Source organism: Amblyraja radiata, chromosome 18 (assembly GCF_010909765.2).
Source record: "Amblyraja radiata isolate CabotCenter1 chromosome 18, sAmbRad1.1.pri, whole genome shotgun sequence".
In the NCBI taxonomy this organism is placed as follows: domain Eukaryota; kingdom Metazoa; phylum Chordata; class Chondrichthyes; order Rajiformes; family Rajidae; genus Amblyraja; species Amblyraja radiata.
The window spans coordinates 47737664-47762896 of NC_045973.1; the positions used below are offsets into that span (position 1 = coordinate 47737664).

At 41.9% G+C, this 25233-nt stretch overlaps 1 protein-coding gene across 1 annotated transcript in view; it reads right to left on the reverse strand.

The window, feature by feature from the left end:
• Positions 1-25233, reverse strand: part of LOC116983527 (inter-alpha-trypsin inhibitor heavy chain H3-like) — a 119647-nt gene that overhangs the window by 4804 nt on the left and 89610 nt on the right. The window contains exons 22-27 of the mRNA XM_033037336.1: positions 21346-21387; positions 14082-14123; positions 9388-9426; positions 8124-8237; positions 5306-5507; positions 447-619 (exon numbers count right to left, since the gene is read on the reverse strand). Of these exons, the coding sequence (XP_032893227.1) occupies positions 447-619; positions 5306-5507; positions 8124-8237; positions 9388-9426; positions 14082-14123; positions 21346-21387 (612 nt within the window). The remainder of the gene's footprint in view (positions 1-446; positions 620-5305; positions 5508-8123; positions 8238-9387; positions 9427-14081; positions 14124-21345; positions 21388-25233) is intronic.

The window sequence follows — 25233 nt, forward strand, 5'->3', positions numbered from 1 at the left end:
GCTGGTCAGACACTATTTCTGGAGAGAAGGAATAGATGATGTTTTGGAGCGAGGCGCTTCTTCAGACCCATCCACTTTCTTCAAAGATGCTGCCTGACCTGCTGCGTTATGCCCCTGTCCCACTTAGGAAACCTGAACGGAAACCTCTGGAGACTTTGCGCCCCACCCAAGGTTTCCGTGCGGTTCCCGGAGGTTGCAGGTGGTTGCCGGAGGTTGCAGGTAGTGGAAGCAGGTAGGGAGACTGACAAAAACCTCCGGGAACCTCCGGGAACCGCACGGAAACCTTGAGTGGGGCGCAAAGTCTCCAGAGGTTTCCGTTCAGGTTTCCTAAGTGGGACAGGGGCATTACTCTAACACATTGTGTCTATTTGTGGTAGCACACAGTTTAATTTTGCTGCTGTACTTAACTGTGACTAGTCAGATAATTAGGTGAATACTCCACATACCAATTAATCCATGGGTCATGTTGGAGAGCCTGTGGCTGTCGAGTGTATAAAATCCCAGGAAGTCCTGGTGTAGAGGATGATATTTCCAGACGCGATGCAGCACGATGACAAATGTTGCCTCATCTCCCATCACCAGTGTGAGATTTGTTTCTTTCACAATGGAGATTGTGAAACTAGGATAAACATTTCAGAAATAGTTATGTAGTGATATGCTGAATATTGAATATTCCCAAACAAAGCTCTGAAAACTGTCCAACGTAGCAATCCGTTATATAATAATCATGTTTAAGAAACTATCTTCGGAGGGTGGAGGAGAATTATAATTATGATTATTAGAATATAATTATAATAATTAGAATATGATTATAATAATCATTTTATATTAATAAGCATGCAATTAATAATATGCTGAATATTGAATATGCCCAAGCAAAGCCAGCAAAGCTGTCTAACGTAACAATCCATTATATAATCATTTTATATTAATAAGAAAGCTATTGGATAAGCTTTTCCCACTGAGAAACATAGAAACATAGAAACATAGAAATTAGGTGCAGGAGTAGGCCATTCGGCCCTTCGAGCCTGCACCGCCATTCAATATGATCATGGCTGATCATCCAACTCAGTATCCCGTACCTGCCTTCTCTCCATACCCTCTGATCCCCTTAGCCACAAGGGCCACATCTAACTCCCTCTTAAATATAGCCAATGAACTGGCCTCGACTACCCTCTGTGGCAGGGAGTTCAAGAGATTCACCACTCTCTGTGTGAAAAAAGTTCTTCTCATCTCGGTTTTAAAGGATTTCCCCCTTATCCTTAAGCTGTGACCCCTTGTCCTGGACTTCCCCAACATCGGGAGCAATCTTCCTGCATCTAGCCTGTCCAACCCCTTAAGAATTTTGTAAGTTTCTATAAGATCCCCTCTCAATCTCCTAAATTCTAGAGAGTATAAACCAAGTCTATCCAGTCTTTCTTCATAAGACAGTCCTGACATCCCAGGAAACAGTCTGGTGAACCTTCTCTGCACTCCCTCTATGGCAATAATGTCCTTCCTCAGATTTGGCTGAGAGTAGGGAAGATTCAAACAAGGGGACATGACTTGAGAATTAAGGGACAGAAGTTTAGGGGTAACATGAGGGGGAACTTCTTTACTCAGAGAGTGGTGGCTGTGTGGAATGAGCTTCCAGGGAAGGTGGTGGAGGCAGGTTCGTTTTTATCATTTAAAAATAAATTGGATAGTTATATGGACGGGAAAGGAATGGAGGGTTATGGTCTGAGCGCAGGTAGATGGGACTAGGGGAGAATACGTGTTCGGCACGGACTAGAAGGGTCGAGATGGCCTGTTTCCATGCTGTAATTGTTATATGGTTATTATATGGTTAATAAGGCTCTACCCAATGACTTATTTTGATTTGTCCTTGCTTCAAGATGGAACAATTGGATGCCATCCATACACTTTCCTCTCAACACCACTGCAGAACAACAAAATTCCCTCATCACTAAGTCCATGTAGTACATCTGCTTATAACCCACTCTTACAAGTATTGGGTTAGGCCACTTTCTATTCAACTTCTTGAAAACTAAAGTGTTCACTCTAAGGTTCAATGACCCATTGAATCATATTTTCCAATTTGCAGATTCATTTCTTTTATATTAATAAAATGTTAAAAAAAACTTACAGGTATTAGGTAAGAGTACACTCTCTGTTCAACCTCTTGAAAATGAATGTGTTTGCTCTAAGATTCACTGGCCATTGAAACACACAGTATATTCCAAATTGCAGATTCATTAGTTTTATATTAATATAAAAATCAAGGCACCCTTTTGTATGTGGTTCAGGAACAACTCAGAAAGCGTAATTGGCAATGGGAGCAGATATATACGGGGATTGTGAAGATGTTAAGATGATGACGCTGGGTAAGATGAAAACAAGGTATCGACATCAAGAGTGGACAAAGTGAGGAGAACTTCTTCAAAGTCTGAAGAAGGGTTTCGGCCCGAAACGTCGCCTATTTCCTTCGCTCCATAGATGCTGCTGCACCCGCTGAGTTTCCCCAGCAATTTTGTGTGACATCAAGAGTGGGACTGGGTGATGAAATCAGAGCAACAGGAATTTTGTATTATGAGGAGAGAGACGAGAAAGTTATATTGCCTGTCTGCAATAATAAAGGTGGAGCCATTTTCTTGCAAATGGGATAAAGGTGCACTCTTTCTCTCTACGCTGTGTTTTCCATAGTGACCTGATGTGGGCCATTCATTGTTCTCTGACCTTTCAGTGGATACTATCAATAAGGAAACCATTATCTCACCAGATGATGACAGTACTTCCTCTGCTAGCGACAGTCTACGAGCTGAGTTTCAGGTTGATAATGATGTATTTTTTAATTGGTTTTGTGGAAGAGGATGGTTAACTTTACCGTTCTGTGTGTAATTTTAATTTTATTTAAAATAATGAGCACAGCTTGTTTATCTGCTTGATTTTAACTGGGTAGTTTTGAGAGAGGAATAGGAGCCAAGTGTATTCTGTATTAAGCACTAGCCACCAGCATTGGAAGGAATGATGGAAAATGTTGCACAATGTTTCCTGGCTGTAAGTTCTAATTCAATGTCTGAATGGTTGCACACTCTGCAATCGCAATGTATGTTCCCTTATTTTTTTCCCTTCGTCCAACTATAATTGAATATAACATTGCAGGAGTTGAATCTGCCAAAAAAAATCTCTTCTACACCATTTCACTGCAGAGTATCGTGATTCTTCTATTAAAGGGCTCACTGTGGCTGCAATGGAGGTGTGGATCATTTTCATATAGGCCATTCATTTCTTGAGCATGTCTACCCTCACATCTTATCTTTCTTGTGCCAAGTTTAGTTTAACCATATAACAATTACAGCACGGAAACAGGCCATCTCGGCCCTACAAGTCAGTGCCGAACAACTTTTTTCCCTTAGTCCCATCTGCCTGCACTCATACCATAACCCTCCATTCCCTTCTCATCCATATGCCTATCCAATTTATTTTTAAATGATACCAACGAACCTGCCTCCACCACTTCCACTGGAAGCTCATTCCACACCGCTACCACTCTCTGAGTAAAGAAGAACCCCCACATGTTACCCCTAAACTTCTGTCCCTTAATTCTGAAGTCATGTCCTCTTGTTTGAATCTTGCCTATTCTCAAAGGGAAAAGCTGGTCCACATCAATTCTGTCTATCCCTCTCATCATTTGGCGTTTTAGTTCAGTTTAATTTAGTTTAGAGACAGAATGTGGAAACAGGCCCCTTCGCCCACCGAATCTGAGCCGACCAACGATCACTCCGCAAACACTCGGGACAACTTCCAATTTTTTTACCAAAGCCAATTAACCTGCAAACCAGTAAGTCTTTGCAATATGGGAGGATACCAGAGCACCCAGGGAAACCCATGCGGTCACGGGGAAAATGTACAAACAGCACCCGTGGTCAGGATCGAACCTGGATCTCTGGCGTTTTAAGGCAGCAACTCTACCACTGTGCCACCGTGCCGCCCATTCTAACCAAGTATTTGAATGCTTTGGTTGCAACAGTGGTTCATTTTACTTTCTGTATAATATTTGTTAATTTTCCTGAGTTATATTATCTTATCCCTCATTTTCTGTGTTGTGACTATCTAATCTTTACACTTTGAATATTCTCTGAAGGTTACTCTGTATTATCTAGTTGCTATTACAGCCTGACTAAGATTGGGCTCATTTAGACTTCTTATAGTTCTCCCTGTCTTCGAAAAGGTTTCCCCCAACCATAGGACCTCATAATAGGAGAGTACAGGTTGTTACCGGGTTACAAGCACTCGACTTGCCTTTGCATACGCCTGAGCTCCCATAATAATATTAAGTTCAGAGATCATAGTTATGTTAATGCTTGCAAGCAACAGAACTAGTTTCCTCTCTCTCTTTCTCTGCTTCTAGAAATTGTACTTTCTCTTCAGTCTTTTGTGCTTTGATGCCATTCATTACCACACTGTGGACGTATGATTACCATATTGAGTCATTTTGTATTTTTTTAAATTTGCTGACAAAATTGACTTGTGAACATCTGGAAGAATGAAACCCATTTGTTGCCTAGGGCTGGCATGTACTGTGTGGGAAGGTATTGCAGATGCTGGTTTACACTGAAGATAGACTCTGGAATAACTGGAATAACTCAATTGGTCAGACAGCATCTCTGGAGAAAAGGAATAGGTGAAGTTTCGGGTCGAGATCCTTCCACTGCTTTTCCAAGAGACATGACGAGCACAATACAAAGCTCATGAGTTGGGCTTGGCAAGATCAGGAACTATGCCTGACTCATTGTCAGGCAGTGATCAGACCAATAGATGTTGTACAGACCACCATTTGTTGCAATTACTAGCCTTTTGTAATGTAGCCCCATCTCAATACATTGGCTCTGGAATAGTCTTCTAGATTTGGAAGAGGGTTAGGCCTTCGGAAGATATGATAAAGATTTATTGAAGAATTTATTTGACAAAATTATTAATCTTGGGCCATTTTCTTTCAATTAAATGTAAACTGAATTAAGCACTTTTCAGCTGTGGCAGATCCTCACTAATATTTGTTAGTGTACCTGTACCTGTACATTCTGCCTAGAATGTGCAATATTAATCTCTTAGTTTTATTGCATTATTGCTTTGAACTTTTACTTCACACGTTTGCAATAACATGATTCAAACATCAGTATCTATCGAGAAAATTAATTTTACAACCCAAGTTTAGTATCGTAAAGCATATCGGGAAAAAAATTACAATCAGACTGTGACTTTGTTAGTATTAATGCTGCCACCAATAGTTCCCTGAAACACATGTGAAATGTGGTTCAAATCATACCTCTCCATTGTTACAGATGTAGTTGCAGACCACGGGAAAACCGTCTTGTCTTCTCCATGATACACTGTGGTCGCATCAGTCGATACTTCAACCTTTACATCCATGTTGCTGTTCACAATTCCAAACTTTCCAAAGTATGTGTTTATTTTCTTATTCTTTTCTACTTTCTTTTCTCCTATCAACTGGCCATTTACCACGAAGCCTCCATGCAAAATTAAGACCATGTTAATTATTTTCAATCAGTTGTGACAATGGCACTTTAAAGTCCCGCAGATCCACTTTATTGCGATTTAATGAGATGGCTCTTGGGGAGGACCTAAGTTCTGAAGAACTGCAGGAAAAGGATAGGAAGGAACTACAGACATGGTTTAAACTGAATATCTTCAGACACAAAAAGCTGGAGTAACTCAATTGGACAGGCAACGCCACCCATTCCTTCTCTCCAGAGATGCTGCCTGTCCCACTGAGTTACTACAGCTTTTTGGAAAAGGTTAATTGTTGATAGCTGAGGAAAATAAAAATCTGGGAATGGAATGCAATGTCTAGAGTATATTATTATGAAGGATTCTTTGCTAAATCTGCTTTAGAATTTTTAGAAACACAACTTTTGAGTTAGTTCATCCACATGGAGCATTAAGGAACAGTTCGCATTTTTGAAAAATAGCAGGTAAAAAATTGACAATGTTGGAATTCTGAAATTATATTATAAAACACAGCTATTGCACATATCAGCCATTTCCAATGTTGTGCATTCTAAATTTGTCTCTGTTTAGACTCCAATTAATTTAGAATGTACTTGTGTCTTTCCCCCCATTTTTGTGTGGAAATAGATCTTTCATCATTGTACGGAACAAATATAGAAATTATAACTAACACCTCAATGCTACTATAGATGTTGGATCAGGGCTAATTATTGTTTTGTGTTGCATTTGATGGTAATCTGGGACTAAACACAAAGTGCTGGAGGAACTCAACGGGTCGGGCAGCATCTGGGGAGGTGGCGTTTTGGGTGGGGACCATTCTTCAGAGTGGGGCTTGTGTAACTCGACGCTTACGTTTTTCGGAATTAATTGTCAATTTAATTTCATGTTTCATGTATTTTGTGTTTTTAATGACTGTTAGCAAATTAATTTCCCTCCTGGGATAAATAAAGTTTTATCGGCCTGAGGCCGATAAAGGGAGTGTGATACTGAAGCCTCACCCCAATATTACACATATCTTTACCCAGTGGGAGCATTACCCTCTGCTACCACCAAAGCTGCCACCAAATGTCATCCTTTTTCACAATATCTTCAAGAGGCATATAAGAATCAATACAAATTTAAGTAATTCAATAAATGAACAAAATAGTTGAATAAACATTTGAAATGATAGAATCATCAAAGTAAAGCATAATAATTTGAAAAGGAACAACTTATCTTTTGTTGAAGAATAACTCCCTGAAAGGACAACTCCCTGACTTTGCCCCATTAGTGATAACCTCTGTACCCCATCTCCTCTACAGCTTAACAAGCTGCTTTTGTCTGCCTCCAAATTCCATTGAAGGGTCTAAGGCGTTAACTCTGCTTCATTTTCCACATGCTGCCTGACCTGTTGAATATTTCCACCATTTTCTGCTATATTTTAGATTTCCAGCATCTGCAGTCTATTAAAAAAATATTTTTTACTTATCTCTCCAGTATTATCTTTACTTATCTCATAGATCGTGCACTCTACAATCCCCCTTCAAGTCAGTGGGGCCTTGCTTCCTGCTTCCTGTAAGAACAGTCACAAAATCCAAATGGCAATTCCCCTTTGTAATGCTGGAGGGAGGGGTGTCCAAGTGGGAAAGAGGATCTCTTAATGCACCTGGGTCTGGCCGAGGCAGCGGGCAGTTCAGGGTGTTGGTGCCAATAAGTACAGGCCAACAGCCTGCCTCCTTTAACCTGTGCAGTGCCACTGCTGTGTATACTCAGGTCATAGTCAATACTGAAATAAAAACTTGGCAGTGAGCAGGTTAACAAGGTGACATTTGTGCTTGGATGTGTCTGGGGAGAGCCTCTCCTTTATTGGAGAGGACCTCCAGCAAACCAGATGTCTACAGGTTTGCTGGAGGCCCTCCAGAGGCAATGGCTATGGCAGGGGCTGGAATACACCCAGGATGATATTTACAACTTAAGCTACTTATGTTTTATTAAGTTAATTTAAAAGAAGGGAAAACAAAAACAAAATGGGGTCTGGAGATAGAAGCCAAATAAATGAAAAAAGATCTCCTGCACAGAGCAAGCTGACAGATTTGGAGAGTCCAGATGTCTGTCTTTTGCAGTAACTAGACACCAACATAGAATTTATTTGTAATGCAATTGCAGGCTGGAACCAACATGATTCAGTCCAGTTAGAACAATTAGAATTCAGTGAAAAAGTTTCAACGTCATAGACAGCTAGACATTTATTGCTATTATTTGAAATTATTTTCCATTGCTCCTTATTGCTGGAAGCCTAGTTCATGGAGTCAATGAGCAAAAGAACAGGTGATGATTGAGTGAGTAGTGGAAACATCAAGGGTTGTTGCATGGGTCACTAAATATAATCAGCTGCACTACACTGGCCTGCTATTTCAAAATACTGCAAGTTCTCATCATGGCACTAGTTAATAATTACACTGAATTTCTTATCTAAGGAGGTCAGATCTGCTCCCTGCAGAGCACTTCTTTCATCCTACTCCCCCACATTTTTTTCTGCTACCAATTACCTCTGGTCAAGTTACATTTCTGATAGTTGATAAACCACCAGCGACTTCCCTTTCCCAGTAACTATTTAAAGCACAACACAAACCTACCTGTATATGGATCCGTGATCAGATTTAGAATCAAACCTGGTTTCCCATCGATGTTGAAACAAACAGTATCTTTGTGACTATTGACTGAGGTGATGAAATGAGGATCACTGTCAACTTGGAAAAGATGGCAGAGATTTAGAACATTGCAATCATTAACTCCGTTATAAAACAGAATATGAGCAATGACATTATAATGTCAAGCATTCATAGAGAAATGTTTCTTCCAGTCCTTTCTGAATTTAGGAGGGAACCAAGGTTTAACAAACAATTACATAAATCTGGGCATTTAGAACATTAGGATAAAGATGAAAATTGTTTACACTCATAGAGTGTTAAGAGTTTGACTTACATTATTCAAGAGGATTGTGGAGACTGTTGCTGAGGATGCTCTAAACACACATTGATGACTTTCAGAATTTAAAGGAATCAAAAGATATGTAATATAAAGTGTATAGATGCTGATTTAAATCTGAAGATAGACACAAAAAGCTGGATTAACTCAACAGGTCAGACAGCATCTCTGGAGAAAATGAACAGGTGACGTTTTGGGTCGTGTCTGTTCTGAAGAAGGATCTCGACCTGAAACGTCACATATTCCTTTTCTCCAGAGACGCTGTCTGACCCGCTGAGTTACTCCAGCTTTTTATGTCTATATGTGATACAAATGTGGAAGCCATAATGGTATTGAATGGTGAAGCAGACACATAGGGCCAAAGGACCTACTCCTGCTTCTTATTCTTTGTGTCCATGTGTTTTCATTTAATAGCATTTTTAACGCTGATCAAAGAGGAAAATCCAGTGTGCATTATCTAGCACAAAAAATACTTTAAAAATAGATAATTTAGGTATTTGAAATGCCAGTTGGGAATCGGCTCCAATCCAACAGATGAAAGAAATGTATATATTTCAACCTGGACATACAGCATGTTAATGTAGCCCAGTGTGTGGCCCTGAACTAGATCCCCCTGATGGATTAATAGCCTGCCTAGTGGTGTTGGAAATATAATCAATACATTTGCTAATGACACAGTTCCCACAGTTTAGAGACAAGTTGAATGCATCAAATCTAAAAATACTTTAGACATGCTCGGGAACCTCACCAAAATGTAATTCAATTTTCATAAATATAGCTTTTTAATATCTTGTATTGGTATTAACACATTACTTGTAACATGTGCAGGCAGTTCTGCTGAAGGACACAGAAAGAGAGGGAGAGAACCAGGCTTACGACATACAGAGAGTTAAAATTAGCTTCAATAATTACCTATTGTCAGGTCGTAACTGTCCAGGATAAGGTCTGATTCTGTAAAAGGCAAATAATCTATTTATAGGACTAACAGAATGTAAAAAAGTTTAACAAAGAATTACAGAAATCTGGGTATTTAGAGCAATCAGACTCTCTGATCTTAAAAGGGCATTATTTAATTTCAGAATTATACATTCAAGTTCATGTCCTTATTAAGATTCTAATACTGTGTGTAAAATTAATTTAAAAATTTTGAACTTTAAGCTTAATTACTGCTTCATAATTGTAGGTTACTATTCAGAGAGTATAACACGAAAAGAGAAAATGTGTAGGGAGGAACGGCAGATGATGATTTAAACCGAAGATAGTCGCAATAGGCTGGAGTAACTCAGCGGGTCAGGCAGCATCTCTGGAGAAAGTGAATAGATCATGTTTTGGGTTGAGACCCTACTTCAGACTGCGAGTCAGGGGAAAGGGGAATGAGAGATACAGACGGTGCTTAGGAGAAATGAATGGAATATATGCAAAAAGCAATGATAATCAAGGAAATGTTCTTGGTTCTTCTTGGTTCTTGGTTCTCCAAAATATTCCAAATGGAATTTAAACTGAAGGTAGCGGAGGGTGGACGTAAGCAAAAAAGGATTCTTGGAGGAGAAGAGCTACCTTAAATTTAGTTGTGTCTGGTTGAGTAACTATGGTAGGGTGAAGACTATTCCATGCTTTAATTATGCGGGGGAAGAATGACATGCTGTACACATCTGTCTTGGTAGCTGGTATCTCAAATTAGATCAAATACCAGCAACCAAGACAGATGTGTATAGCAATTCATTCTTTCCCCCCCCCCCCGCACAATTAAAGCATGGAATAGTCTTCACCCTACCATAGGGTGACACATGTGGGGCACTCAATAGGCCATTGTTGGCTGTGGGTATGGTGACAATAAAGGGCCTGTCCCACTGTACGAGCTCATTCAAGAGCTCTCCCGAATTAAAAAAAAAATTCAAGCTCGTGGTAAGCACGTAGAATGTACGTAGCGGGTACATCAGTGCTCGGGACATCTCTTAGCGGCTCGTAACGCTAACGGCAGGCACTCGCGGTAAGCACTTGAAGACTCGTGAAGATTTTTCAACATGTTGAAAAATGTCCACGAGAGCCCCGCGTACCTACGAGTGGCTATTACTGTAATTCTCCGAGTTCGAATCAGGGGAAATCGGGAGAACTCTTGAATTAGCTCGTGCAGTGGGACAGCTCCTTTAGTATACAGACAGGGGAACTCCACAGGACGACAGTATAACTAGTATGACAATAGGGTGGGGGAGGGACGGGGAGAGAGAAAATGCAAGGGTGACTTGAAATTAGATAAATTAATATTCACAACGTTGGTTTGTAAACTGCCCAAGCAAAGAGAATAGATCATTGTAATGCAATGAGTCATTCAGAAAGGGTCTCCTTAGCACCTCCATTAAGAGCTTTTATTTCACCACATACAAGCTAAGAATGTGGTGAGATGGGATAGTGATCCACAAAGTCTTTGACAAGGTGCATCACATTAGGTTACTTCAAAAAATAGATACCTTTAGGGATTTGAAATACCAGATTAAGAATTGGGTCCAATCCAACCGCCAAAATAAATGGATTTGATTCAACCTAGATTAATAGCCTGGCTAATGGTATTGGAAATACGATCAATACAGGGCCGATGACAGGGCCTACTACTGGTCTTTCTTCCTGTATGTTTCCATTTAATAACATTTTTAAGGATGCACAATGCTGATGGATGAGGAAAGTCCAGTGCGTATTGTCAAGCTGTAGTTCCTCAAAGTTTTTGACAAAGTGCCTCACGGTTGGTTACTTAAAAAAAATGATACATTTAGGAATTTTAAATGTCAGATTAGGAAATGGCTCCAAATCCAACAGCCAAAAGAAATGTTATCATGGATGTAATTCAACCTGAACACATGTTAATGTAGCCCAGTATGTGGCCTGGATTAGATCCTCCTGCGGATTAATAGCCTGCCTACTTGTACTGGAAATATAATCAACACATTTGCTGATAACAATAAAATCTTTCCCACAAATTAGACAAGTTGAACGCATCAAATATAAAATAATTTAGACCTGCTCGGCAACCAAAACAATATGTCATGAAATTTACATAAACATAGCTTATATCGGCATTAACACATTACATAATAATAATAATAATAAATTTTATTTAATGGGCGCCTTTCATACATCTCAAGGACACCTTACATAGTAATCGGAATAAAAACATATAATCGGAATAAAACAAGTAATTAAAGACATCACAGTGACACAAATTAAAAACAGAATTCAATCCAAAAACAGAAAATCAAAAACACATGTAACATATGCAGGCAAATCCACTGAAGGACATTGAGAGAGAAAGAGAGAGAGGAGAGGGAGTGAACGAGATATATCTTGTTGTTATACAAAGCAAGTTAAAATGTGCTTCAGTAATTTACCTGGCATATCTGGCAAATAATCTGGTAAACTATGGTATGTTGCTGTAAAAAAAAAATCAATATATAGAATTAACAAAATTTAGACATGTTTAAAAAAAATTAAATTACAGAAATTTAGATTAGGCAATGTCAATTAGACTATTGTCTGAAAATAACACTATTTAGTTTCTACAGCAGACTCGTACATCAAGCTCATGTCCCTATTGAGGTTCTGATATTGCATGTAAAATAAATAAAATGTTGAATTTCATGCTTAATATGCAATTACTCTGCTTCATAATCAATGTAACAAGAAAAGAGAAAAGATCTTTGTAGAGCATTTGGTCATTCAGAAGAGATCCTCTTGTCTCCTTTAAATGTTTTTTTTCCTCCACACTCAAGTGAAGAACATGATGTGATGGGATAGTGATCCAATTCTCAATGCGAGTCTACAGGAATATTTCTTCCAGGGATGCTTACATCCTCTACGATGATCCTCGACATTGGTGCTCCACAAGGATGTGTTCTCAGCCCCGTCTTTACTCCTTGTACAACCATGACTGCGCAGCCATGTACAAAGCTAATTCAATTTTCAAATTCATAGACAACACCACCATTGTGGGCCGGATATCAAATAATGATGAGAGGGAATACAGGAAGGAGATTGAGAACCTCGTGCCCTGGTGTCGAGGCTACAAACCTTTCTCTCCATGTCAGCAAGACAAAGGAGATAGTGGTCGACTTCAGGAAGCGAAGGGGCACACATACTCCAGTTTGCATTGACGGCTCTGAAGTAGAGATGGTTGAAAGCTTCAAATCGCTAGGAGTCAATATCACCAATGACTTCTCCTCAACCACCCATATTGAAGCAACTACCAAGAAAGCATACCAACGCCTCTACTTCTTTAGAAGGTTTAAGAAGTTCAGCATGTCCCCTGCACCTCCTAACAACTTCTACAGAAAAGCATTTTTTCAGGATGCAACATAGTTTGGTTTGGAAACAGCGCCATCCAAGACCACAAGAAATTGCAGCGAATTGTGGACGCAGCCCAGACCATTGCTCCAACCCACCTCCCTTCTATTGACTCCATTTATACCTCACGCTGCCTCGGCAAGGCCAACAGCATAATCAAGACCGAGTTGCACTCGTAGACAGAAGAACTCAACAGGACAACAGTAAAACTAGTACGACAATAGGGTGGTGGAGGGACGGAGAGAGAGGGGATGCAAGGGTTACTTGAAGTTAGAGAAATCAATATTCATACCATTGGGTTGTAAACTGCCCAAACAAAGAGAATAGATCATTGTAATGCAATGAGTCATTCAGAAAGTGTCTCCTTATCACTGCCTTTAAGTGCTTTTATTTCTCCACATACAAGCTAAGAATGTGATGAGATGGGATAGTGATCCACAAAACCTTTGACAAGGTGCGTCATATTAGGTTACTTCAAAAAATAGATACCTTTAGGGATTTGAAATATCAGATTAGGAATTGGTTCGAATCAAACAGCCAAAATAAATAGATTTGATTCAACCTAGATTTACGTTAATATGGCCCTGTACTGGATCTTCTGAGTGGATTAATAGCCTGGTTTATGGTATTGGAAATACAATCAATACATTAGCTGATGACAGGGCCTACTGCTGGTTCTTCTTCCTCTATGTTTCCATTTAATAACATTTTTAAGGGTGCACAATGCTGATGGATGAGGAAAATCCAGTGCGTATTGTTAAACTGTAGTTCCTCAAAGTTTTTGATAAAGTGCCTCACGTTTGGTTACTTTAAAAAAATTGATACATTTAGGGATTTTAAATGCCAGATTAGGAAATGGCTCCAAACCAACAGCCAAAAGAAACAATATCATGGATGTAATTCAACCTGAACATATGTCAATGTAGCCCAGTATGTGGCCTGGATTAGACCCTCCTGTGGATTAATAGCCTGCCTAGTGGTACTGGAAATACAATCAACACATTTGCTGATAACAATAACATCTTTCCCAGTATTTAGACAAGTTGAACGCATCAAATCTAAAATAATTTATACTTGCTCGGCAACCATAACAATATGTCATGAAATTTACATAAACATAGCTTATCATATCTTGTATCGGCAATAACACATTACATGTAACATATGCAGGCAAATCCACTGAAGGACATTGAGAGAGAAAGAGAGAGAGGCGAGGGAGCGCGAGATATCTTGTTCTTATACAAAGCAAGTTAAAATGTGCTTCAGTAATTTACCTGGCATATCATGATAATCATCTGAGAAACTCATTTGGGTTGCTGTGAAAACAAATAATCAATATATCGGATAAACTACATTTAAACATGTTTAAAAAAAATTAAAACATTTAAAGGAGACAAGAGGATCTCTTCTGAATGACCAAATGCTCTACAAAGATCTTTTCTCTTTTCTTGTTACATTGATTATGAAGCAGAGTAATTGCATATTAAGCATGAAATTCAACATTTTATTTATTTTACATGCAATATCAAGGTGCTGTTATCAATCTGAATTTGAACAAGCACCGGTTGCATATTGCTACAGAAAACCTTGAGTCCATATTGTGCCCCCAACAATTCTGGGTAATTGATTCCATGTGTTGGGGAATTACAGACTCCTGCTCATTCCATCTGCCCCCACAGCTCTAGACTGTGTTTGTGGCTCCCCATCCTTAGCCGCTTGCATAGGTCTGAAGAACCCCCGATGGCTTTGGAGCAAAATTTCCCTTGAGCTGTCTCACGTTCGTTATCCACCATAGTTATTCAACAATGGCCTCTGCTGGCAATCCATAGTTTTGCCAATTTGGCCTGCATGGAATCTGAGTGTTCGTTCCTTTGCTCGCTGTAAATTCTGGTAATGCAAAGGCCCGTGACGTACTGCTGGAAATGCAGCTACTATTTGCCAATTACACTCGCTGTTTGCCTGATAGATGGCTAGTATTTGACTATCAGGTCACAGCAGGCTTAATTAAATACTGTTGTTTGCCCCTAGGCAAAGTCACCAACATATTTACTGTTTTTGATAGTAAATCCTAGGTAATCAATTACCCTTGTAGGTGTCAATTTTGATTGAACTGGATGGATGAGGTAACCAATTCTTTCAAACAGGGTTTTGGTTTGCTTTGACTGATGCTTCTGCCAATTCTTGGTGACTCCAAAATGAAAATGTCCTCCAAATATGCCATTACTATGTGGTTCTGAGACCTTTGTAGACCCAGAATTGGTTTCCGTAGTTTAGTCAATAGTCTAGGAGCTGATGTCAACCCATTTGGCAGCCATGCCATCCAGTTAAACTTCAAATATCTCCTGTTCTTAGTGAATAGACACCGAATAGTATGCATCTTTGAGGTCGATGCATGCCATGTGACCATTTTATAGGAAGCTCCTATAAAACAGTTGTTAGACATTAACAAAAAATTGCTGTTCTGAAAGTCTGTACTGCACAAATGAGTTAAACCTGGATGAAGTGACATCCTCCATCTGTCACCTGTCCTGAAAGGCAATCCTGCCCATAATAATGGGCCTGCCTTGAAGACAACTCCAGTCCGAGTTCCAAGTCTGCTTGGAACCTATGTATGTTGTGCAGTAAAAATAATCACATGTTATTATCTGTTTTTTAAAACCAGATCTGAAATTCATGTTATTATTGTCATTTTGAACAAAAACACAAGAGTAAAATTACCAACATGTAACTGGTCCACAATCCCTTGTTTCAGTAAACCCAGACCTACCTACCTCCATGGCTACCGGTGGTCTTGTGGTAAGCCCAAAGGCCCCTGATGCGGGTTCCTTTTCTCTCCTTGATTGGGAATAGGACTGGTAGGAAGTGTGGTTTCCATGTTTCTCCTGACCTCTGCTTGTGTCTTGGTCTGAAAACCTCATCATACTGAGCCTGCCTTGTAGGACAATTCTGGCCATAATTCTGAGTCTGCCTTGAAAAACGACTCTGATCATATTTCCGTGCCCCTTTCAAGCTACCACCGGCTTCAGTGAACCGCTTACCCCCTATGGAGGTGTGGGGTGTGTTGTCGCCTACTGATGAAGTTTTGCTTGTCGTTGGTACCTTGATTTGTCCGACAGCTTTTGCTTCCTTCTTCTGGTCTTACCTGAAGAGAGGATTCGGCGGCTGGTTTCTCCAAAGTCACCCTGATAGCGCTGTTCCCTTGCCGGCATTTGTAGCGTGTGGATATTCTGCCAACTGCTGGCTCTTGAGGCCATATGCATGTGCTTCAGTATGTTCATACTTTAAATTCGAGATCAGTTACACTCCCATCCACTGAGAGTGAGATTTGTAGGCAGCCCTGAAAACAGATGCTGCCGCAGGCCCCTGAGGATACCTGCGCTGACATGGCCCCTCCAGCGGACCTAGATGAGATTCTTGCTTTGGGGCAGACTGAAACTGACCCTGAATGCTCCTCTCCTCAGAGCAGGAGAAATTTGCTAGATCTCCATCCAGGGAAGCACCCAGTGGAACCTGGATGATTGCAGAAGTACTTCTTTTCTTTTGTGCTTATTATTCATTTTATGTAAAGCACTTTGGTGTCAATGCGAGTTAACTTAAACAGTGCTATATAAGTAAAAGTTACTTACTTACTTCCTTTCTTCTGCTTGTCCCTGGGAAGGTTTCCCCCCCCCCCCTTGCTTTTGTACTCTGATCCAGAGTGGTTTCTTCCATATGTACTTCCCCCTCCAATGGGGAAGACATTGGGCTGCCCCATGTGCGAGGCTCCCGGTACTGCCTGCTGTAGGCCCGGGCTGACACAGCTCCATCCTTTGGCGCAGGTCATTGTTGGAGCAACTTCTCCAAAAAGTTGCCCCATGTGGGAGAGTCATCCTCAGACGCTCTCCGTTGAGGGAGGGCATCCCTTTTCCCCGGACTCATCTGAGTCAACGGGTTTGTTTGGCTTGCGGGTGGTATTACGTCCCCCAGGACCACCAACGGAGCTCCTCCTCCTCCTACATGAAGTCTCCTGCCGTTCAGCTGCCGGCGCTAATGTCGGGAACAAGACCGTCGTCCGCTACTGGAAATGCTGCGGTCTTCGGCAGCCGACTTCCCCGCGGACCGTCTCCTCGACATCTGGTCTCTGAAACTACAAAAAGCTTCAGGCCCGAAAGAACGCAGGTAAGTAGTTCAACTTTCCTTACCTGCCCATCCCGACAGGCTGGGAGGACACAGTGCCTGCCAGTCCGTCGCGCGCATTGCGTTCAGACGTTATGACGCGCACGCAGACGGATGGCCCTTCTTCTTCACGTCGTCACTCACGTGACTCCGAAGTAAAATTGTATGTTACTACTCAGACAGAATAACAAGAAAAGAGAAAAGATCTTTGTCGAGCATTGAGTCATTCAGAAGAGATCATCTTGGCTCCTTTAAATGTTTTTTTCCTCCACACACAGGTGAAGAACATGATGTGATGGGATAGTGATCCAATTCTCAATGCGAGTCTACAGGAATATTTCTTCCAGGGATGCTTACATCCTCTACGATGATCCTCGACATTGGTGCTCCACAAGGATGTGTTCTCAGCCCCGTCTTTACTCCTTGTACAACCATGACTGCGCAGCCATGTACAAATCGAATTCAATTTTCAAATTCATAGACAACACCACCATTGTGGGCCGGATATCAAATAATGATGAGAGGGAATACAGGAAGGACATTGAGAACCTCGTGTCCTGGTGTTGAGGCTACAACCTTTCTCTCCATGTCAGCAAGACAAAGGAGATAGTGGTCGACTTCAGGAAGCGAAGGGGCACACATACTCCAGTTTGCATTGACGGCTCTGAAGTAGAGATGGTTGAAAGATTCAAATCGCTAGGAGTCAATATCACCAATGACTTCTCCTCAACCACCAATATTGAAGCAACTACCAAGAAAGCATACCAACGCCTCTACTTCTTTAGAAGGTTTAAGAAGTTCAGCATGTCCCCTGCACCTCTCACCAACTTCTACAGATGCAACATCAAAATCATTTTATCAGGATGCATCATAGTTTGATTTGGGAACAGCTCCATATAAGACCACACGAAATTGCAGCGGATTGTGGACGCAGCCCAGACCATTGCTTCAACCCACCTCCCTTCTATTGACGTTCAAGAAGGAACTGCAGATGCTGGAGAATCGAAGGTAGACAAAAGTGCTGGAGAAACTCAGCGGGTGAGGTAGCATCTACGGAGTGAAGGAAATAGGCAACGTTTCGGGTCGAAACGCTTCTTCAGACCTCTTCCTTTCTTCTTCACCCCCCCCCCCCCCCACCCTGCATCAGTCTGAAGAAGGGTTTTGGCACGAACCGTTGCCTATTTCCTTCGCCCCAAGATGCTGCCGCACCCGCTGTGTTTCTCCAGCAATTTTGTCTACCTTCCCTTCTATTGATTCCATTTATACCTCACGCTGCCTCGCCAAGGCAGCAGTATAATTAAGGACGAGTTGCACTCGTAGACAGAAGAACTCAACAGGACAACAGTAAAACTAGTACGACAATAGGGTGGGGGAGGGACGGAGAGAGAGACGATGCAAGGGTTACTTGAAGTTAGAGAAATCAATATTCACATCGTTGGCTTGTAAACTGCCGAGCAAAGAGAATAGATCATATAATAATAACCATATAACAATTACAGCACGGAAACAGGCCATCTCGACCTCTCTAGTCCGTGCCGAACACATAATCTCCCCTAGTCCCATATACCTGCGCTCAGACCATAACCCTCCATTCCTTTCCCACCCATCATCGTAATGCAATGAGTCATTCAGAAAGGGTCTCCTTATCACCACCTTTAAGTGCTTTTATTTCTCCACATACAAGCTAATAACATTTTTAAGGATGCACAATGCTGATGGATGAGGAAAATCCAGTGCGTATTGTCAAGCTGTAGTTCCTCAAAGATTTTGACAAAGTGCCTCATGTTAGGTTACATTACAAAAAATAGGTTCATTTAGGGATTTCAAATGCCAGATTAGGAAATTTCTCCAATCGAACAGGCAAAAGAAATGTTATCATGGACATATGTCAATGTAGCCCGTATGTGGCCTGGATTAGATCCTCCTGCGGATTAATAGCCTGCCTACTGATACTGGAAATACAATTGCTGATAACAATAAAATCTTTTCCACAATTTAGACAAGTTGAACGCATCAAATCTAAAATAATTTATACTTGCTCGGCAACCATAACAATATGTCATGAAATTTACATAAACATAGCTTATGGTATCTTGTATAGGCAATAACACATTACATGTAACATATGCAGGCAACTTCATTGAAGGACATTGAGAGGGAAAGAGAGAGAGGAGAGGGAGTGAATGAGAGATATCTTGTTATTATACAAAGCAAGTTAAAATGTGCTTCAGTGATTTACCTTGTATGATAGGATCTTGTACAATAGCTTTTCTGCGTATGAGTGCTGAGGTAAAAACAAATAATCAATTTATAAGGTTAACAAAATGAAAACATGTTTAAAAATAAATAAATTACAGAATTTTGGCATTTAGATTAGACACTGTCATTTAGACTCTATGGTCTTAAAAGAACACTATTTAGTTTAAACAGCAGACATACATCAAGTTCAAGTCCTTATTGAGGTTCTGATATTGCATGTAAAATAAATAAAATGTTGAACTTTATTCTTAATATGCAATTACTCTGCTTCATAATTGTAGGTTACTACTCAGACAGTATAACAAGAAAAGAGAATAGATCTTTGTAGAGCATTTGGTCATTCAGAAGAGATCCTCTTGTCTCCTTGAAATGTTTTTTTCCTCCACACTCAGGTGAAGAACATGATGTGATGGGATAGTGATCCAATTCTCAATGCGAGTCTACAGGAATATTTCTTCCAGGGATGCTTACATCCTCTACGATGATCTGCGGCATCACTCACACTAACCACCACCAAACACACAGGCGGCGGGGTGGGGGGGGTAGAGCGAGACGGGGTGGGAGAGGGGAGGGTGAGAAGAGGAGAGGGAGAGGAGAGGGGGAGGAGGAAACGGGAGAGATTGGGGAGTGAGAGGAGAGCGGGGTAGGGGGAGAGAGAGGGGGATGGGGAGGAGGAGAGCGGTGAGGGCAGGAAGGGGGAAAGAGGGGTAGGGGGTGGGAGAGGGGTAGCGGGGAGTGGTGCAAGAGAGAGGGGTAGGGGTTGGGGGAGAAGTGGAAGAAAGGGGAGGGAGGAGGGAGGGGGTAGGGGGTAGTGGTGGAAATGGGAGAGCGGGGTAGGGGGAAGTGGTGGGGGAGAGGAGAGGGGAGGGGTGGGGAAGGGAGGGGGAGAGAGAGGGGTGGGGGAGGGAGAGGGGTGGGGAGGGAGAGGGCTGGGGTAAGGGGGAGAGAAGGAAGAGTGAATAGGGAGGGGGAGAGGGGTAGGTGGGGTGGTGGAAGAGGGACAGAGGGGTAGGTGGGGTGGTGGAAGAGGGACTGAGGGGTAGGGGGCGGGGGAGAGAGGGAAGGGGGTGGGGGAGCAGGAGGGGGAGGAGAGGGAGAGGGGTGAAGAGAGGGGGAGGAGAAAGGGGTGGGGGTGGGGGAGGGGAGGAGGGGGAGAGGGATGTGGGGGAGGGGGGGAGGAGAGGAGGGAGATGGGGCAGGGGAGAGGGGGAAGAGTGTGCAGGGAGGGGGAAGAGTGGGGAGGGGGAGGGGGAAGGGGGTGGGGGGAGAGAGGGAAGGGGTGGGAGGAGGAGGGGGAGGAGAGGGAGATGGAGAGTGGGAGGAGAGACGGGTGGGGAGGGGAAGGAGAGAGGGGGGGGGAGGGGGAGAGAGATGTGGGGGAGGGGGGAGGGATGGGGGGAGGGGAGGAGGGAGATGGGGTAGGGGAGGGAGGGGGAAGAGTGTGGAGGGAGGGAGAGAGGGGTGGGGGGAGAGAGGGGCCAGTGGGGAGTAAGAGTGGGAGGGGGAGGGGTAGGAGCAGCCCATCTATTCCCTATCACCCCCATTTAATAACATTTTTAAGGGTGCACAATGCTGATGGATGAGGAAAATCCAGTGCGTATTGTTAAGCTGTAGTTCCTCAAAGTTTTTGATAAAGTGCCTCACGTTTGGTTACTTTAAAAAAATTGATACATTTAGGGATTTTAAATGCCAGATTAGGAAATGGCTCCAAACCAACAGCTAAAAGAAACAATATCATGGATGTAATTCAACCTGAACATATGTCAATGTAGCCCAGTATGTGGCCTGGATTAGACCCTCCTGCGGATTAATAGCCTGCCTAGTGGTACTGGAAATACAATCAACACATTTGCTGATAACAATAAAATCTTTCCCAGTATTTAGACAAGTTGAACGCATCAAATCTAAAATAATTTATACTTGCTCGGCAACCATAACAATATGTCATGAAATTTACATAAACATAGTTTATCATATCTTGTATCGGCAATAACACATTACATGTAACATATGCAGGCAAATCCACTGAAGGACATTGAGAGAGAAAGAGAGAGAGGAGAGGGAGTGAGCGCGAGATATCTTGTTCTTATACAAAGCAAGTTAAAATGTGCTTCAGTAATTTACCTGGCATATCATAATAATCATCTGGGAAACTCATTTGGGTTGCTGTGAAAACAAATAATCAATATATCGGATAAACTACATTTAAAAATGTTTAAAAAAAATTAAATTACAGAAATTTAGTATTTAGATTAGGCATTGTCAATTAGACTCTATTGTCTGAAAAGAACACTATTTAGTTTCAACAGCAGACTCGTACATTAAGTTCATGTCCTTATTGAGGTTCTGATATTGCATGTAAAATAAATAAAATGTTGAATTTTATGCTTAATATGCAATTACTCTGCTTCATAATAGTAAGATTAAACGAGAACTTACCAGTTTGAAGTTTGATCTTGATTTTATGAGGAGTTACGATGAGCGATTACGTGAAGAAGGGCCGTACGTCTGCGTGCACGTCAATCTTCAAAGCAGCGGTGTTAAATCACAGATAAAAAGAAGACCTGAGAATAGTAAGATTGTGAAGAAACTAGAACTTCCATATGACCTTGATAGTATGAGGGTGGGAGCGGTGGGCACGTAATCGCTCATCGTAACTCCTCATAAAATCAAGATCAAACTTCAAACTGGTAAATTCTCGTTTAATCTTACTATTTTACTTCGGAGTCACGTGAGTGACTACATGAAGATTTCAAAGCTCTGTGATTTTACGCCGGTTACGAATCCAGGCGTCACACACTGAATGGATTGACCATGGATGCGTGTAATCATTAAAGCATTCAGACATTACGTAGTTAAGTAAAGACACTGATGCTTTAAATGAAAGATAAGTTTAAAAAAATAGTTACCCCTCCCAACCTTGGGGTGAAACTAAAGGACAGAACTTAACACCCCCAGTCTGGTTATGGGTTTGTTATAAACCCAGTGGACCGTTATTTCATTCGTCCATCCTGCAGCCACTAGGATGTCGTCAAGGGGCACGTCCATAAGCTCTTGCTGCCGACGTAGATGCAGCCCTGGTGGAGTGAGATTTAACCATATAAATGTTCACTCCTGCTACCGTCATTACCTCCTTTGACCATCTGGAGATGGTTTGAGTTGACACCTTCTGGTGTGTTTTTTTATGGCTGATGAGGACCGATTGTTCTGAGCCTCTGAGGTTCTCCGTAACTCTCAGATAGTGGTGTTAGTATGTTACCACACACACAACCGTTGGTCCTCTGGATATGCCAAGAACTGGATCTCCATCCCTGGCATTCCTGGCCTGCTCTGTTTATCAGGTTCCTGATTATGAATGTTATGTTGTTCATATTGGTGGTCATGTAGTCCAACCGTAGCTTTTCCAGTGTCTGGACTCTTTGTCAGCATACCACCTTCAGGGTTAGTTATAGGCGGTCCCCACTGTCAAAGTAGGGTTAGTACCACGCTCACATCCCATGTGTCCATGTATCTTGGAGGTATTAAATTGTAAATTCCCTTCATGAATTTTGTTGTAAAGGGGTGCGTTCCTGTTGACCCGTGCCCTGCTTGCAGTATCAGATTGGAGGAGAGTGCGCCTCTGGCACTATAGATTGCACTATAACTTTGTTTATAGTTATAGTACAGAGTTGATAGGAACTCCAAGACATCCGTTATCCGAACTGTGTTGTATTTGTTCGGACAGTCCTATGCCTTGAAATGGCCTCCTCAGAATCTGCAGACCAACAAGTTAATACGTTCATGTAGTGGATGATTACTCCCTGTAACTGGGTTCACTAGGAGGTCCCTGCTCTTGGGTACAGCCATAACTGGCTGGACTATAATTCCCAAATTTTTTTGAGGACCAGGCTTGAGTAGGCCAATCTGGCACTACCAATATGCCTGTGGCTTAGTCTTGCTTGATTTTGGTCAAGCATCAGTTTGTGAGACAAATTGGTGGAAAGCATACATAAACATTCCTCCCCAATTGAGGGAGAAAGCATCCACTGCCTTTGCTCCTGGATCCAGCTCGCAGGACACATATCTGGGTAACTGATGGTTTAGTCTAGATGCAAACAGATCAATATCTGGTATGCCAAATCGTGTAGTTATTTTGTTAAATACTGTCTGATTCAACATCCATTCTGTGTTGTTATTAAACATTCGTGATCCAGCATCTGTCACCGTGTTATATCAACCTCGTAGATAGACCGCTGTTACCCAAATATTCCTCTCGATACACCAGTGCCAAATGAGGTTTGACAATCTGTCGTAAGATACAGATTTTACACAACCCTTGTTAATGGATATATGCCACCGCAGTGGTGTTATCAATCTGAATTTGAACAAGCACCGGTTGCATATTGCTACAGAAAACCTTGAGTCCATATTGTGCCCCCAACAATTCTGGGTAATTGATTCCATGTGTTGGGGAATTACAGACTCCTGCTCATTCCATCTGCCCCCACAGCTCTAGACTGTGTTGGTAGCTCCCCATCCTTAGCCGCTTGCATAGGTCTGAAGAACCCCCGATGGCTTTGGAGCAAAATTTCCCTTGAGCTGTCTCACGTTCGTTATCCACCATAGTTATTCAACAATGGCCTCTGTTGGTAATCCATAGTTTTGCCAATTTGGCCTGCATGGAATCTGAGTGTTCGTTCCTTTGCTCGCTGTAAATTCTGGTAATGCAAAGGCCCGTGACGTACTGCTGGAAATGCAGCTACTATTTGCCAATTACACTCGCTGTTTGCCTGATAGATGGCTAGTATTTGACTATCAGGTCACAGCAGGCTTAATTAAATACTGTTGTTTGCCCCTAGGCAAAGTCACCAACATATTTACTGTTTTTGATAGTAAATCCTAGGTAATCAATTACCCTTGTAGGTGTCAATTTTGATTGACCTGGATGGATGAGGTAACCAATTCTTTCAAACAGGGTTTTGGTTTGCTTTGACTGATGCTTCTGCCAATTCTTGGTGACTCCAAAATGAAAATGTCCTCCAAATATGCCATTACTATGTGGTTCTGAGACCTTTGTAGACCCAGAATTGGTTTCCGTAGTTTAGTCAATAGTCTAGGAGCTGATGTCAACCCATTTGGCAGAGCCATGCCATCCAGTTAAACTTCAAATATCTCCTGTTCTTAGTGAATAGTATGCATCTTTGAGGTCGATGCATGCCATGTGACCATTTTATAGGAAGCTCCTATAAAACAGTTGTTAGACATTAACAAAAAATTGCTGTTCTGAAAGTCTGTACTGCACAAATGAGTTTAACCTGGATGAAGTGACATCTTCCATCTGTCACCTGTCCTGAAAGGCAATCCTGCCCAAAATACTGGGCCTGCCTTGAAGACAACTCCAGTCCGAGTTCCAAGTCTGCTTGGAACCTATGTATGTTGTGCAGTAAAAATAATCACATGTTATTATCTGTTTTTTAAAACCAGATCTGAAATTCATGTTGTTGTCATTTTGAACAAAAACACAAGAGTAAAATTACCAACATGTAACTGGTCCACAATCCCTTCTTTCAGTAAACCCAGACCTACCTACCTCCATGGCTACCGGTGGTCTTGTGGTAAGCCCAAAGGCCCCTGATGCGGGTTCCTTTTCTCTCCTTGATTGGGAATAGGGCTGGTAGGGAGTGTGGATTCCATGTTTCTCCTGACCTCTGCTTGGGTCTTGGTCTGAAAACCTCATCATACTGAGCCTGCCTTCTGGCCATAATTCTGAGTCTGCCTTGAAAAACGACTCTGATCATATTTCCGTGCCCCTTTCAAGCTACCACCGGCTTCAGTGAACCGCTTACCCCCTATGGAGGTGTGGGGTGCGTTGTCGCCTACTGATGAAGTTTTGCTTGTCGTTGGTACCTTGATTGGTCCGACAGCTTTTGCTTCCTTCTTCTGGTCTTACCTGAAGAGAGGATTCGGCGGCTGGTTTCTCCAAAGTCACCCTGATAGCGCTGTTCCCTTGCCAGCATTTGTAGCGTGCGGATA